Raw genomic sequence first — 15479 nt, 5'->3', positions numbered from 1 at the left:
GACTCCGTGGTAGTAGTTACTTCTTAACAATGTTTCTTACTAGTATCTCATCCTTATGTGGTAACTTTTACATGTTTCCTTTTAAATAACCTGGACATACTGAATTTTATATCTGTGTATATGTATTTATAACAGTATGTTTTGTTTATTCTGTGTGCCTGTTACATTTACATATAAGAGATGTTGAACTATTTAAGCAGTTTTGTTCTCAGCTCAAATGTGTATATGCTCTTTTATTTTTACATATTGGTAGGTACTCACAAAATGAAGAAATTTCTCATTGACTTCTTGGCTGATTTTAATAAGGGAAGGTTGGAAAAAGAATGAATATTTTTTAAGAGCAGTTTTCAGGCATTTCCTTTAAATGGTACCAGGTTTGTTGGAGTCTCTTAAAATAATTACTTGTTTTAGGCTGAATAGACTTCTCTTTCATATGTGATTGTTACATTGCTGACATTTTTTATATGGTTTACTTTCACATAACATGTTTCCTGTGCCCTTTAAACAGAAAAGAAGCTCAGAAATGTTTCTGTGGGTCAGCTAATTGCCGAGGTTACCTGGGAGGAGAGAACAGAGTCAGTATCAGAGCAGCAGGAGGAAAAATGAAGAAGGAGAGGTCCCGTAAGAAGGATTCAGTAAGTGTTTTGTTCTTTCTTTCAATTTTTACCATGTATGTTTTAAGAAGGGAGGTAGCTTTTCTGATTGAAATTTGAAAAGTCAAACTACAACCAGAGAAAGTCAGGATCAGATGAGATAATCAGGAAAAGAAGTATGGTTGCTATTTTTATTTCCGGTTCATAGAGATTAGAATTAGGTACAGAGAACTATTGAAGTCATGTTGTAAAACACATAGGCTAATAGTTTTTTGGGGGCCTGTAAAACTTCTAATCCTAAGTACAAATAAAATGTTTATTTACTAGCTTACTTAAGTCTAATCTACATTCCTAATCTTTTCATAGTGGTTTGTTTTTTTGTTTGGAACTCTTAAAAGTTTGCAAGTGTTCTTACAATCTCTGAAAAACCTCTTTGGAGTATAAGGTGAGTTTTTAGAGGTGACAGGCAACCATAGAGTGAGAATGGAATGGTGAAAGTAGTCTTTTCATTTACTATATTAGCATAGTAATTAATGGCCTTTTTTATACCTCAGCTCACCTCAGTTATACTGGAGGAAGGAGCTATCTTGTTAATAAAGGGACTCTTGCCTGGGACAAGGACTTTGTGGTTTGTTTGTTTGTTTGTTTTTTAATCCCCCCTCCCTTTTTCTGAGAATTCCTACACCAAAACAGTATTTCTTAACCTCAGAACCATCTGGCAGGGCCTGTAATGAAAATGCACATTCCTGGGTCCATCCCCAGACTTATGAATCCTAGTGGAGGGCTAGGAGCAGGAGCTAGGGGTCTAAGGGAATTAGTCAGCAAATTCCCCTATGATTCTTCAGCAGCTAGCTCATGTCATGGCTTTTCTTATAAATGGCTGCATAAATTAAGTATAAATTACTGTTTAGATGAGGAGATAGAAGACGTATTGGGACAAAGGGATAAAAGTGTAATGGTTAAAAGGTGATGTCAGTAAGCCCAAATTAATTGGAGAGAATTAATTCTTGAACATCTGAATTCTGTAAGGGGATATAGATAGCAAAAAGCATTGGAAAGGGCAGTTGAAAAATTTAAAAAGGCCTTTTAAAAAGTACCAAAAGGAAAGTTTCAACAAATACCACCCAAGATGAACGCGTTCTTTAGAGTATTGTGTGTGCTTTAGCTGTCCTTTTTGGAGAGCATATGTACCATAATGGTCTGCCAGGCACTCTGCTAAGCACTTGACACATTAACTCATGTAATTCTCACAATAAGCCCTGAAATTGGGTACAAGGATTTTTTTTTTTTTTTTTAAAACAGAAGAGAACATTAAGGTATCACCTAGTAGGTAATGGAAGTGAACTAGCTCTTGTCTTTGCTCTTAACCGTTACGTTGCACTGCAGATTGTGGAGAGTAGTTCCATCCTCTTCCAACTCAGACAGTTGTGGTCATAACAACCAATGTTTCTGTGTGCTAGAAAATAAATTTTAAAATTTATTACATTGTTTTGTTTAGAGTTTTAGAAATGGTATGTTTATTTCTGCAATTTGTTTTTTTTTTCTCTTTATTTTAAAATTTGATCCACATTGATAAATATGTAAACATATTTTTAACTACTATTAAGTTTTTCATCATATGAGTTTATTATATATAGTCCTTCTAATGAACACTAGTGTTTTTAAGCTTTTGCTCTTACTGTCACAGCATCTGTACATGTTTCTGTAAGGTATATCCATGGAAGTGGAGTCACTGGGTCCTAGCTGATTAGCTTTCTTTTTTCTTTTTTTTAAAGATTTTATTTATTTATTTGACAGATCACAAGTAGGCAGAGAGGCAGGTAGAGAGAGAGAGGGAAGCAGGCTCCCTGCTGAGCAGAGAGCCTATGCGGGACTTGATTCTAGGACCCAGAGATCATGACCTGAGCCAAAGGCAGAGGCTTAACCCACTGAGCCACCCAGGCGCCCCCTCCCTCCCCCCCCCCCCCCCCCCCCCGCCTGTTAGCCTTCTTGACTTTGACTGTTGCAGGAAATTTTTCTCTAAACTCCATTAATATTGCTTTTATTTTTAACTCTCCTTTTCTTTTCTTTCTTTCTTTTTTTTTTTTTTTTTAAGATTTTATTTATTTGATAGAGAGAGACACCAAGAGAGGGAACATAAGCAGGGGGAGTGGGAGAGGGAGAAGCAGGCTTCCCGCTGAGCAGGGTGCCCGATGTGGGACTCGATTCCAGGACCCTGGGATCATGACCTGAGCTGAAGGCAGACATTTAAAGGACTGAGCCACTCAGGCGCCCCAACTCTCATTTTCTTTGATAGTTTATCAGAATAGTCACAAAATAGTCATTAAACGTGTTGACCTATGCTAAAATCTCCATAAAAACTTCCCTTTGGCTATCTACTATTCTCAAAGCTTACAGAATAAACATTTCTTAAAAACTGTATTATTGGTGGGGAATATCCTTATATTGTGATGGTTTCTTAGACAGTGTTATAACTCCATCATACCATTACCAGATGGCTTTTTTTTTTTTTTTTTTAAGATTTTATTTATTTGACAGAGATCACAAGTAGGCAGAGAGGCAGGTAGAGAGAGAGAGGAAGGGAAGCAGGCTCCCCGCTGAGCGGAGAGCCCGATGCGGGGCTCGATCCCAGGACCCTAATCATGACCTGAGCCGAAGGCAGAGGCTTTAATTTACTGAGCCACCCAGGCGCCCCCAGATGGCTTTCTATCTGATAAGATTCAGGAACAATCCCAGGGCACCAAGTGTAGGCATTCCTTTGTTTGCTTGTGTTTATTCTGATTATGGTGTGTCAGTATCAGTATAGGCTTTGGCATTATAGACTAAATTAGGTATAACATGAATCCAGTCATCATGGGTTGCTCCAGGTATGAATTTGAAGTTATTCTGGAATAGAATGCTGTAGCTAAAACTTTGGCCAGATAGAGGAATGAGCCAGAACGAATTTAGATTCCTAGGAGGGTTATTTGCCCTGCCGATAATGAAGAGTTGAACTCTAGTTTACTTTTTCTTGGATTGTTGCCCTCTGAAATTCCCTTTTGCATGCCTAGATTCTGAATTTTAGTCAGCTATAGTTGAGAGTCTTGGGAATTCTTTTGGGTAGAGGATGCTATGGAGAGGACAAGATAGGACAGTTTAAAATGTGGTTTTGCATATTTTAATTATTAAGAAGAGTATGTTAATAGTACTATAGCCTACAACCTCTATATCAGCCCTTGATTGGTAAACATATTTTTTATTTCTTGCTCTTATGATCTATATATAGTCATCTCCTTAACAAAGCTAAAAGCTCTTCCAATTGAAGTTGGTTGTCTTTTTTGGGGATGTCACAAACCAGGTAACTAATAACCCAATGTAATTTACTAGGTAACTAAATACTTAGCTGATGGAAATATATTAAGTCCCTATAACCTGATGATATTTGTAGTTTGTGAAGTACAAGCAGGAAATAGTCTGAAACTTCTCTTCGTCTCTTTTGAGTTTGTGAAACTAATGATAACTAATTTACACAATAAAGAGGGTGAAAAGGTACATACTTGCTTTCACCACAAAACAAGTATTAATATCTAAAGTATATAGAGCATTCCTACTAATTAATAAAGAAAAAGCCAGCACAAAGGAAAAATAAAGAGACACCATCCAGACACTTCACTAATCCAAATAACCAATAAACATAGAAAGATGTTCAACCTCATTAGGAATCAGGGCAGTATCAGTTAAAACTATCAGGTGTCATTTACATGCCTATCAGATTGGTAAAAAGTCTGATGACTTGTAAGAACAGGATCTCCTACACTGCTCAGGGGCTGTAAATGGGTACAGCTGCCTTTTTTTTTTTTTTTTTTTAACATTTTCTTTATTTGTCTGAGAGAGGGAGAGAGTAGAGCATGCCAGGGTGGGGAGTGGCAGGCAGAGGGAGAAAGAGCAAGGAACCTGATGCTGGACCCGATCCCAGGATCATGACCTGAGCTGAAGGCAGACGCTTAACTAACTAAACCACCCCGGCATCCCTGGGTGCAGCCACTTTTGAAAACACTTTGGAATTAATTACTGAAAGTGAATGGATATGTATCTAGAGTCACAGCAGCATTGCTTATATTAGAAAAAGTAGAAACAACTCAAATATCCATTAACACTAATATAGACAATTTATAATGTAATCCTAGACTTAAAAATTTGTCATGAAAGTGAAGGACTAGGGCTCCATGCAACAGAACAGAGGACTCCTAAAATGTAAGGATGAAACACAAGCATGACAAAAGTTTTGTCCAGTATAATTTCCAGAAAGATTTAAAAAATAGACAAAATTAAATTATAATATTTAGGGTTTTGTATAAATGATAAACCTATTTTAAAAATAATGATTTTCTAAAAAAGTTAGGAGATGTTATCTGAAGAGCAAAGAGGAGGTATTATAAGAAAGGGAGGGCACATGGAGCACTTCAGAGATGTTGGCAATGTTGTCATCCCCTGGCCTTCTTATCACATGCATGTTGATTTTATGGATAATGCTCACCTGTTTGTTAAACTTACTTGTTTACAAATCATTTATATACTTTTATGCGTACTGCATTTCATCAGGAAGTATTAAAAATACTGCTTAGACCAATTGAAGATGGTTGATGGCCAAAATACTAAAGCATTAAAAAAGAGTAAATTAGGGGTACCTGGGTGGCTCAGTTGGTTAAGCATGTGACTTTATCTCAGGTCATGATCCCAGAGTTCTGGGATCAAGCCCTGTACAGGACTCCTTGCTCAATGGGGAGCTTGATTCTCCCTCTCCTTCTGCCTACCCCTCCCCTGTTCATTCCCTCTCTCTCTCTCTCTCTCTCTGGCAAGTAAATTAAATCTTTAAGAAAAAAAAGTAAATAATTTCTTGGACCGATTAAGCACTTAACAGAATAAATTTTTAAATGCTATAGAATTTTGCATTTTTGTATATATAAATGTTCATGTATCAGTAATTAAAATATACCTTAACCATTTTTATACTTTCATATTGATTTTTTTTTTAAGATTTTACTTATTTATTTGACAGAGATCACGAGTAGGCAGAGGTGGGGGGAACCAGGCTTCCTGCTGTACAGAGAGCCTGATGCAGGGTTCGATCCCAGGACCCCGGATCATGACCTGAGCTGAGGGGATGGGCTCTAACCCACTGAGCCACCCAGGCGCCCCATTCATGTTGATTTTTAGTTACTTCAGATCCTTTCCGGAAGGCGGTGATGCATAAATTAAAAATAAGTACTTCTAGTAAATGTAGATTAATGAAAGCAATCAGTTGGCCTCCTGGCTCCCTTCCTCCCAGGTATCCTAAAAGCTATTAATCCCACAATTCACAATTGATTGTCCACTTGAGTACCCAAAATTATGGACGCTGTATCATACATAGGATTGGCATGATAACTTTTATGTATGTCAGTACAACCACTAAGCTCATAATTGTAGTGGGAGGTTCAAAGGTTATTCACTTTCTGTATTTTGTTTGCAAAATTTTGTTATTTTTACTTCAGTTTCTGCAGGTTTACTGTTTATTTCCTTAAGAAAGAATGCTACTGTTTTTATTTACCAGTGGAGTTTTATATACTGTAGTGTCTATTCAATAAATGTTTATTAAATGAAAAACTTAAGAAATCACTTTTATCTCTTAAGTATTCAGAGTTAGAGAGGCATTTCCTGGCTAATTATGGAAAGAAAACCCCACCTCTCTCTCTTCTTTTAAAAAGATTTATTTATTTTGGTGGGGGCAGGGACAAACAGACTGCTTTGGTTGCAGAGCCCCATGTGGGGCTCAATCTCAGGACCTGAGATCATGACCCAAGCTGAAATTCAAGAGTCAGGGGCTTAACTGAGCTACCCAGGTGTCCCAGAAAACCCCATCTCTTAGCCCAGTAGTATTTGTGTCTCAAAACTCTGTCCAAAGTGAGGTTCTGGCTGTTGCACTTGGGGAAAAGTGGAATTTTAAAACCCTTGGTCTTTCCTATTCTAATCCTCTAGAATTTTAGACACAGGAGGTTTTACATTTAGGATATGCAGGGGAAAACCATCATTAAGGAAATTGTCCTGAATTAATGTTTAACCATAAACTGGTTTTTCTGTATATGTTCTTAATCTCTTCAAAACATAAGTGATACTGGAAATGAAAAAGAAATGAGCCTTAAGTGTACATTTTAGAAGGAAAAAAGTGAGTTTACATTTCTTCAGAGTCTTGTAAGTAGCATTTCATGTTTTCTTATTTTTGTTCCTTAGAGTTATGTGAGTTTTGCGGTATAATATAAAATAGAAATGTTTAGTGCCTTTCCTAAAATTATGTTGAGCTGATAAAAAGTTAAGTAACAGAAAATTTCCTTAAGGGATGCTGGGTGACTCAGTTAAGCCTCTGCCTTCTGCTAGGGTTATGATCCCAGGGTCCTGGGATCAAGTCCTTGGTCGGGCTTCTTGCTCAGTGGGGAGCCTGCTTCTCCCTCTGCCTGCCGCCCTCCCTGCTCATGCTCTTAATCTCTCTCTGGCAAATAAATAAATAAAAATCTTTAAATAAAAGGAAAATTTCCTTAAGATTCTTGTCTTTTAGGGGCGCCTGGGTGGCTCAGTGGGTTAAGCCTCTGCCTTCGGCTCAGGTCATGATCCCAGGGTCCTGGGATCGAGCCCTGCATCTAGCTCTCTGCTCAGCGGGGAGTCTGCTTCCCTTCCTCTGTCTCTCTGCCTGCCTCTCTGCCTACTTGTGATCTCTATCTGTCAAATAAATAAATAAAATCTTTAAAGGAAAAAAAAAGATTCTTGTCTTTTGGATTTGCTTTCTTCTAATTTATTATCAGCGCATTCTAGAATTTTATCATTTCAGGCCATATTGGTATACTGCTGTCTTTATATCTCTTCTGTGTTAGTTGCTGTCTTGTGTAGATTTTATTCTGTTATTGCCACACTACTTATTCTCAAATTCCATGTTGATCATATTATTCCCCTTTTTTGGGTTCAGTAATGGAGTTTTCTTTTTTTTTTTTTTTTTTAAAGATTTTATTTATTTATTTGAGAGAGAGAGCATGAGCAAGGAGAAGGTCAGAGAGGGAAGCAGACTCCCCATAGAGCTGGGAGCCCGATGCGGAACTCGATCCCGGGACTCCAGGATCATGACCTGAGCCGAAGGCAGTCCAACTAACTGAGCCACCCAGGCGTCCCAGTAATGGAGCTTTCTTGCTCATTCACATCAAATACAGATTCTTTTACATAACACCTCCAAGATCTTCTGATCAAACACCAGCCTTCCTTTTGATGAGGTTTTTCTTACTTCCTCACCATACCTTATCTGCTCCAGCCTGGCCAAGCTGGCACTATCACAATTCTCCATTTCCCTATGCTCAAGATTTTACTTCACTCCCTCCTTTATCTTACCTGTTGCTAGCCCTGCTTCTGGTGACTCTCATTCTAACCATTCCCTTCCTTCATAGTTTTTTAACATTTTACAATTAATGCTTCATTATTTGTTTCATATGAATTAATTTTATCTCCCCAATAATAAGTTCTGTAAGGTATCTTTATATCTTTTGTAAGACAGCTGGAAAACAACCATTGGTGGGTTTTTGTTGTTGTTTCCCATTGTTTAAATGTATTATTTGAAACTTCCAGAGAAATTATATATGTTACAAGGCATAATTATAAAAGAACCACTTGTGAGCACTTCTCTCCTTTGTGCTCCCTGCTTAGCCCCTAGAAGATACCACTGTTTTGAATTTTGTGTCATACCTCCATTGCCTTTTTCAAATTGATTTTTCAGGCATGCATCTATGAAAATTTTGTTCTTGAGGTTTATATAATCAGAGTCATACAGCATGTAATCTTCTGGAACTTTTTTCATGTAACATGTTCATAAGATTGATGAATCTTGTTGCATTGGGCTGCAGTTGATTCCTTTCACTGTGCTATAATAATCCATTGTATGAAAATGCTAATTTATATAACCTGGCCGCAGACATTTGTTAACAGTTCTTTGCTATTACAGTGGTCATTCAGTGAGCTTGGTATAACATGTGTCTAGAAGTATCTTTAGGATTTATTCTTAGGTGTGCAGTGCTACGCATAGGGTTACAAATATTTTATTTTTGAAGTCAGTGCTTTATTTCTTCTGGCATACTTTTCACCTAACATTAATTTGCTCTGTCTCCTGTAAGAGTAGATTTTTGTTTGTTTTGTTCCTTTGCAGTGACTTTAGCACCTAGGATTATACTTGACATATAATAAGTACTTGGTTAATATTTGATGAGTGAATGAAATGCTTTTCAAATTGATCGTACCAGTTTTTACTTTCATCAACAGCATGTAAAATTCCTTTTGATCTACATCTTTGCCTAGATTTGATATTATCAGACTTTTTTCCCCAGATTAACCTGGTAAATATGACATGATTTCCCCCTGTGGGTCTAATTGTGTTTTCCTTATCACTGGCAAGGTTGAGCATCTTTTTAGGTTGTTTGATTCTTAGATTAGTGGCGCATTTGTTGTTTTTATAACCAGATACTTTTTCTTTGCTATGGCAGGTGGATGGAGAGCTAGAAGCTCTGCTGGAGAACGGTGAGGGTCTCTCTGATAAAAACCAGGTGCTCAGCTTATCCCGGCTAATGGTTAGAATTGAAACCTTGGAACAGAAACTTACCTGTCTTGAGCTTATACAGGTGAGTTCTTTGATATTAATTTATTTTTTGTTTCTGAATTTGAGTTGGGGCATCTAAAGTGCAGTTTAGAATGATGGCAGGAGAAGGGATAACTCTGAGGAGAGTTACTCTTATTTTTAAAATGGTTTGAAAATTCTATATGACTTTGAAAGTTTGTACTCTTAAAAATGTCGAGTTCGGCATCATTTAGTTTTTTAGTAGCTCTTGTTTGCTTTCTCTCTCTAGCCAAAGAGCATGGTGGGATTTTTTTTGTGTAACAGTTCATGACATTTGATATAGTCCCTCCTATGATTATTAGTATGCCAAGGCCATTTTTACCACAGGATCTTGAAGCAAGGAATTTTAATGATAATCTCGTTTACTCCAGTTTATTAAGTATGCTACAAGAAGTTGAACAATTTAAAAAAAAGGATGATTTAAAAGAAAACTAAGAGAAAAAAGCCTTTTGAAAAAACATCTGAACGGAAGAGAGAAATGAAAATGATTTACACTATTATAGTTTTAGGTTTTTCAATAAAAATGAATATAATTTGGTTCTTGGTCTTTCAGATTTGAATTTCATTGTAAAGGACATATTGATGTTTGTTTTTCTGTAAAGTCTATTTATATAAAGTCCAAGTTGACTGGATACAATTTAGGTATCAAAAAAAGTTATAATTTCTTTAAAGCATTTGTTATTTGTACACTTTTAGTTGCATTAATCACAATAGAGTTTCTAGGTAAAGTTTTGTGAATATAAACAGACTTTTTATTCCTCTCTGTGGACCCTTTTTAATTTCTGTCTGGTATTGCCCACCCTCAACCCAATACCCTGCATCCTGCTTCCCTTCCCCCACGGAAGAACACACATTCACAGTCTTGCCTGAAGTCTTTTCTGGAACGTCATGGGCTGTCTTTGTTGTGGATTTGGATGGCAGAACTAGGTGATGGCCGGGAAAGTAACCAGAAGCTTCAGGAAGAGGTCAGTTCACAATCAACTTGCTTATTTCTTAAAACCGCCATATAGAGTGCTTAGGTTGAGTGATAATATGAGTAATAATGAATTTACCATTATAGTTACCATTGGAATGAAATAAATATCATCTCAGTGTCATTCCTGTAACTATAACCTTTTATGTAGACTTTGCTAGTAGTGAGTTTGCCCCATGGTTTTTCCTAAAGTATCCCTGTAGCCGAGACTGTGTAGTGGGAAGTGCAAGAGCAAGATACCACATCGTAGTTAAGTGAAGGATCTAGTTTGTTGCTAAAGCCATAGTTTTAAACGGGAAACCATGTGAAACTTATATTTGGGGGCTCTAAAAAATTGGTGAAGAGCCAAATTCTGGAATGGCAAGAGTAAGAACATTTTGAGGAATCAGTAAGTGTTTTAAGATCTATATAAGTGTTCCTTGGCAATGTCATTAGTGGAGCTGTGATATTTATACCTTCCCATGAAATAATATTTTTAATCTAGTTTAAATGTAGTTCTTTTTAATCGTGGTTTCTAATATAATACTGAAGTCATTTAAAAATGCACTTTAAAAACAAAACAGAAGTGAGCAAGTAAGTGGTTGTCTTGCCTCCCTTCTTCTCCCAGGAGATTTGGCAATAAGTAGAAGTTGAGAAAGACTTGGAGTTTCTTCCTCCCTCCCTTCCTTTCTCCCTTTTTCCTGCTCCTCCCCATTCCTTTTTGTACAGATCTAGTTGACTTTATTAAATGATTCTATGATTAATGATTAAATGAATTCAGCAGTATTCCATCTAGAAAGTAGAGAGGAACAACTTACTTTGGGGTTTCTGTAGATCTGCATTGGGGAGTACTTTGGAAGAAATTCTTGGATTTCAGAGTGGAGGGGATGGTTATCTCTGGAGAGAGAGTCTTTCTTTGTTAGCTGTTTATCAGAGGCTAAAAGAGGTAAGTAATAGCTGCATTTTTTGTGGGTGAAATATCATTTAAATATATGTTGTTGCATAGTTCCCAAGCCTATATCACAGTCACTTGGAAAACTTTTTTGAAAAACATAGCCAGGATAAGGTCCACTGGTATATATATATATTTTAAAAGATCTACACAGGTTTGAGAACTACTGGTAGAAGATATTAATCGATCCGTTTGATATTGGGAGCAGTTACCTGCTCTACATTTTATTCTTGCTGGTCAGTCTTTAAAAAGTTTTCCTTCCTTTCTAGAGGAAACTAATATTATAACATTTAACCCTTTTGTAGTTATAGAGACTTAGGTCTTGATAAGACAGTAAAGAAAACCCACAGGTCTTTCAAAAATGATCTGAGTCCCAACCAGAGATTTGAAAAGTCAACTACATAGAGTGATGTGACTTTTTTTTTTTTATTTGTTTAATCAGATTATAAAGACTTTGGAACACTTACCCATTCCTACTAAAAATATGTTGGAGGAAAGCAAAGTACTTCCAATTATTCAACGCTGGTCTCAGACCAAAACTGCCATTCCTCAGTTGAGTGAAGGAGATGGATATTCAAGTGAGAATACATCACGTGCTCACACACCACTCAACACACCTGATCCTTCCACCAAGCTGAGCACAGAAGCTGACACAGACACACCCAAGAAGCTCATGTTTCGGAGACTTAAAATTATAAGTGAAAATAGCATGGACAGTGCTATCTCTGATGCTACCAGTGAGTTGGAAGGCAAGGACGGCAAAGAGGACCTTGACCAGTTAGAAAACGTCCCTGTAGAAGAAGAGGAAGAGTTACAGTCACAGCAGCTACTCACACAACAGCTACCTGAATCTAAAGTTGAGAGTGAAATCACTGTGGAAGCCAGTAAGCTACCCACATCTGAACCAGAGGCTGACACTGAAATAGAGCCCAAAGAGGGCAATGGCCCGAAACTGGAAGAAACCATTGCTGAGGAAACGCCGTCCCAGGATGAAGAGGAGGGTGTATCTGATGTGGAGAGTGAGAGGAGCCAGGAACAGCCAGATAAAACAGTAGATATAAGTGATTTGGCCACCAAGCTCCTGGATAGTTGGAAAGACCTAAAGGTAAGAAAACATTTTTGTTTATTTTAACCTGAATTACTCACATCTAGAGTTCTACGAATCTTATGTTGAATTACCTACTTCTTTAGCTATATATCTATTTGAAAAATGGAATGCCGTCTCTCTTACTGACAGCTGATTATAAATGTCTCAGACATCTTTTAAACCTTGGCAAGAGATATAGCAGCCAAACTAATATACAGATGTCCCCTTTTCTTCATTTAGAAAAGCATATCACAGCAGTGAATTCAGTTTTTCAAGTGCTCTTTACATTAAAAACAAAGCCAGATATCCTTTGAGGAACAAACATGTGATTCTACGTTTGAAAATTCTTTGTAAGATCCTAGGTTAAAAAAAAAAGAAAAAGAATGTTTAAGTTGATTGGAAATTAATGTATTGCATTAATTAGAAATTAAAATTAAAAATTAAATGGAAAACCAAGGTAATTTAGCAACTTCTCATCAAAAATGATTGAACATAAATTTCTGTTCCAGTAAAATAACTTTATATGGAGGTAATTGGTATTCAGTTCCTCTGTTGTTTTTGAAATAGGCCTGCCGTTTAAATGCCTATTTCTTTGGACAAAAGATGTGATCTAGAGGAAAAATAGAGGGGTCTGGAACCCTTAACGCTTAATACATACATAATCTCTGGTTAAAGAATGTAGCAAGATGTGTAGGGTTTGTTCTATAGAAAACCCACGCTGGGTCTTGGATAAACACAGAAGTGAGTAACAGGATGAGCTTAGAAGAGAGGTGTTACATTTTGATTGTAGGTGATCTGGATCTGGGGTTCAGGTCTTGAGGACCCCGTGGGACCAGGTTACTTGCTAGCTTCTGTTTTTCTGTTCCTCTCTTCTGCCAGAAGTGAAGCAGCCAGATAAACCAGCAGTGCTGGTTTATGTGCAGCAAGATGGACATTTGAATCCTCTCTGTCCCCAGTTATGACTACAAAGCTTACCCAGTAGATCCTGCAATTTGACCCACACGAAACTGGCCTTATACTGAGCAGAATGAGTAGTGGGTTGGTTGTACACTGTGCTTACTTTCGGCATTTGTAATTTGCTGTGTTGAGACCCTTCTTTAAGTATTGTGTGGTTTCAGCTCTCATTGACCTATTCATGCTACTCTTTCTCACCACTTATAGTTTATCATTAACTCAACCTTATGAAATTCTTCCTTTTTATAAACTTTAGTAAAAGGAAGGATTCATAGTAAATCGGGTTATGATACGACATGTGAACTACAGGAACCAGAATTTCAGTTAAATTGAAAGAGATGCTGGGATGGACGTTTGGGTGAACCTTCATTTAAGGCCTGCTTTGTGAGGGCACAGGAGTCTGGAAGAAGTCCCTCTTGTGTTCAGAGACTGCTAGTAGAGCCTCTGGCATGACTGGCTTCATAAGGAAGGTGGGAATGGAAACATGAACATGAGTGGACATAGAAAGGCCTTACAGACATGGTTTTATAGAGCAAGGGTTGGGGGCAGACCCAGTAGTACACTTCTGCCTGCTAAGTCTCTGGTTGACATAATTTTCAGAAATGAGACATAATCATCATTTCTTAAAAACCTGTCTTAAAATCTAGGAGAAGTAAGTATTTTTGTTTCTCTATGTGGTAGTTTTTATTGTCATGGTAGCGGTATGAATAACTCTCTGGGATATCCTTAACTCATTTAGCTATAACTGGTCATTTAAACTCACACTCTAGACATTTTTGAGTCCTACAAACTTATTCCTTCCCCTGCTTGTCGTCTTCCCTCCTCCTATCTGAAAAATCAAAGCAGTTGCATAGTACTACGTAGTTTGATGATCCTCTTGATTTGAGGTTTAAAATTTTATTCATACTTTTAAAATATAGCCTTCTTAACCTTCATATTTTGGATTTATCTGATTCTTAGCATCAAAGAAGCCATTAAATAAGATTTTCCTTCTTCACACTTCTATTTTGCTCTGGAATCATTACCCATCTAGAATTGGAATACTGAAAGAGGTTGTTACTTGACTGAACAGTGATGTTTTGTTACACATTGGTGCTGGGGTTCTTAATTCATCTGTCATTCTAATTAACATTTACCATGGTTCTAATTTCAAAACTCTGATTGTGGTTGTCCTTAAATAAAATATTTTAGCTAGCATTTAACCAGAACATTGAAATCAGAAACCTGTAATATGAACATGTCTTAGATAAACACATGGATTTGATGTGATTACTATATACCCATACTATCCCGGCATTGAAAGAGTTAACTACTTCTGTCTGACTTCCACCTATGTGTTCAAGTAGACATTGGCAGAAAAGAAAATGTCTTACTCAACCAACCTTTGTTAAGCACCTGTTGCCAAGCACTGTGTTAGTTGCTGATGTTAATTCCAAGATCATACTAAAAAGCATTGATCTAAGATTGTGGTTAGCCACTCCAAGCTTCCCTGACCTTCTGGGGCCACTGTAACGTTGTTGGACATGTGTTCCACTTGGCCTTTCTACACACTGGATGGAGTGAAGAACTGAAAGAGGTTGCTTCAGATCCTTAATCTTGATTTTGCTGTGAAGGCAGACCATAGGGATCATCAGTAAATGAGAGAGGGTGGGAGGGAAGGGAATGAAGCTTCATGAATTACTCTTTGTCCTCCCAGATCTGATGATGATCCCCCTTGTAACTTGAACCATTTCCATCTAGCTTCTCAGGGCAGCAAGGAGCTTGTTAACATCACCAGCTGACCATGTGTCTCCTTTTCTCAACTCCATTTTCAACTTCGTGCTGAAGAAAAACAAGAACCTAGCGTGCATTCTGTGAAGAAACAGGAAGATGGTTGGGAAGTTGGATGATGCATGAAAAATATAATAGGTGAAAAGAGGACAGAGGTGGTTAACTCACTGGCGCCGGCGTTATTTTGGTGCGTCCATTGCCGACAATGGATGTCGTTCTGGGAAAATCCCGACTCCTGGCGAGAAAGGATTAAGTGAGCTACTTTTTCTATACCTCTATACACAGGACTGCTGCCTTGGCTTCACAGGGCTTACACATTTTGACTCCTAAAGTAGACCTCAACAAGAAACATCACCTAACACATTGCTACACATAAGCATGGATTCATTGTCACATGCAGATTTACCAGGCTACATTTTCAGCAGGGACATGTGCATATATTTCTGTTCACAAAAGGAATTATTGTACATCACCCCTCATGCTGAAAATCTACCCTAGACTTCACAGGG

General features: G+C 37.5%; 1 protein-coding gene across 6 annotated transcripts in view; it reads left to right on the top strand.

Moving 5' to 3' along the window:
- The window catches only part of SETD2 (SET domain containing 2, histone lysine methyltransferase), a 123764-nt gene that overhangs the window by 49846 nt on the left and 58439 nt on the right, over positions 1-15479 (top strand). For 3 of the 6 annotated variants that reach the window (XM_032867882.1, XM_032867881.1, XM_032867883.1), the window contains exons 9-12: positions 509-635; positions 9125-9259; positions 10101-10220; positions 11602-12264. In XM_032867882.1, coding sequence (XP_032723773.1) covers positions 509-635; positions 9125-9259; positions 10101-10220; positions 11602-12264 — 1045 coding nt within the window. Of the gene's footprint in view, positions 1-508; positions 636-9124; positions 9260-10100; positions 10221-11601; positions 12265-14940; positions 15224-15479 lie in introns of all 6 variants that reach the window. The other 3 variants (XR_004383894.1, XR_004383896.1, XR_004383895.1) reach the window with 3 other exon arrangements.

This window comes from Lontra canadensis, unplaced genomic scaffold (assembly GCF_010015895.1).
Source record: "Lontra canadensis isolate GAN:19392208 unplaced genomic scaffold, GSC_riverotter_1.0 scaffold35, whole genome shotgun sequence".
Lineage (NCBI taxonomy): Eukaryota > Metazoa > Chordata > Mammalia > Carnivora > Mustelidae > Lontra > Lontra canadensis.
Note: the sequence above shows the minus strand (reverse complement) of the source record. Positions and strands in the feature narration are given on the sequence as shown.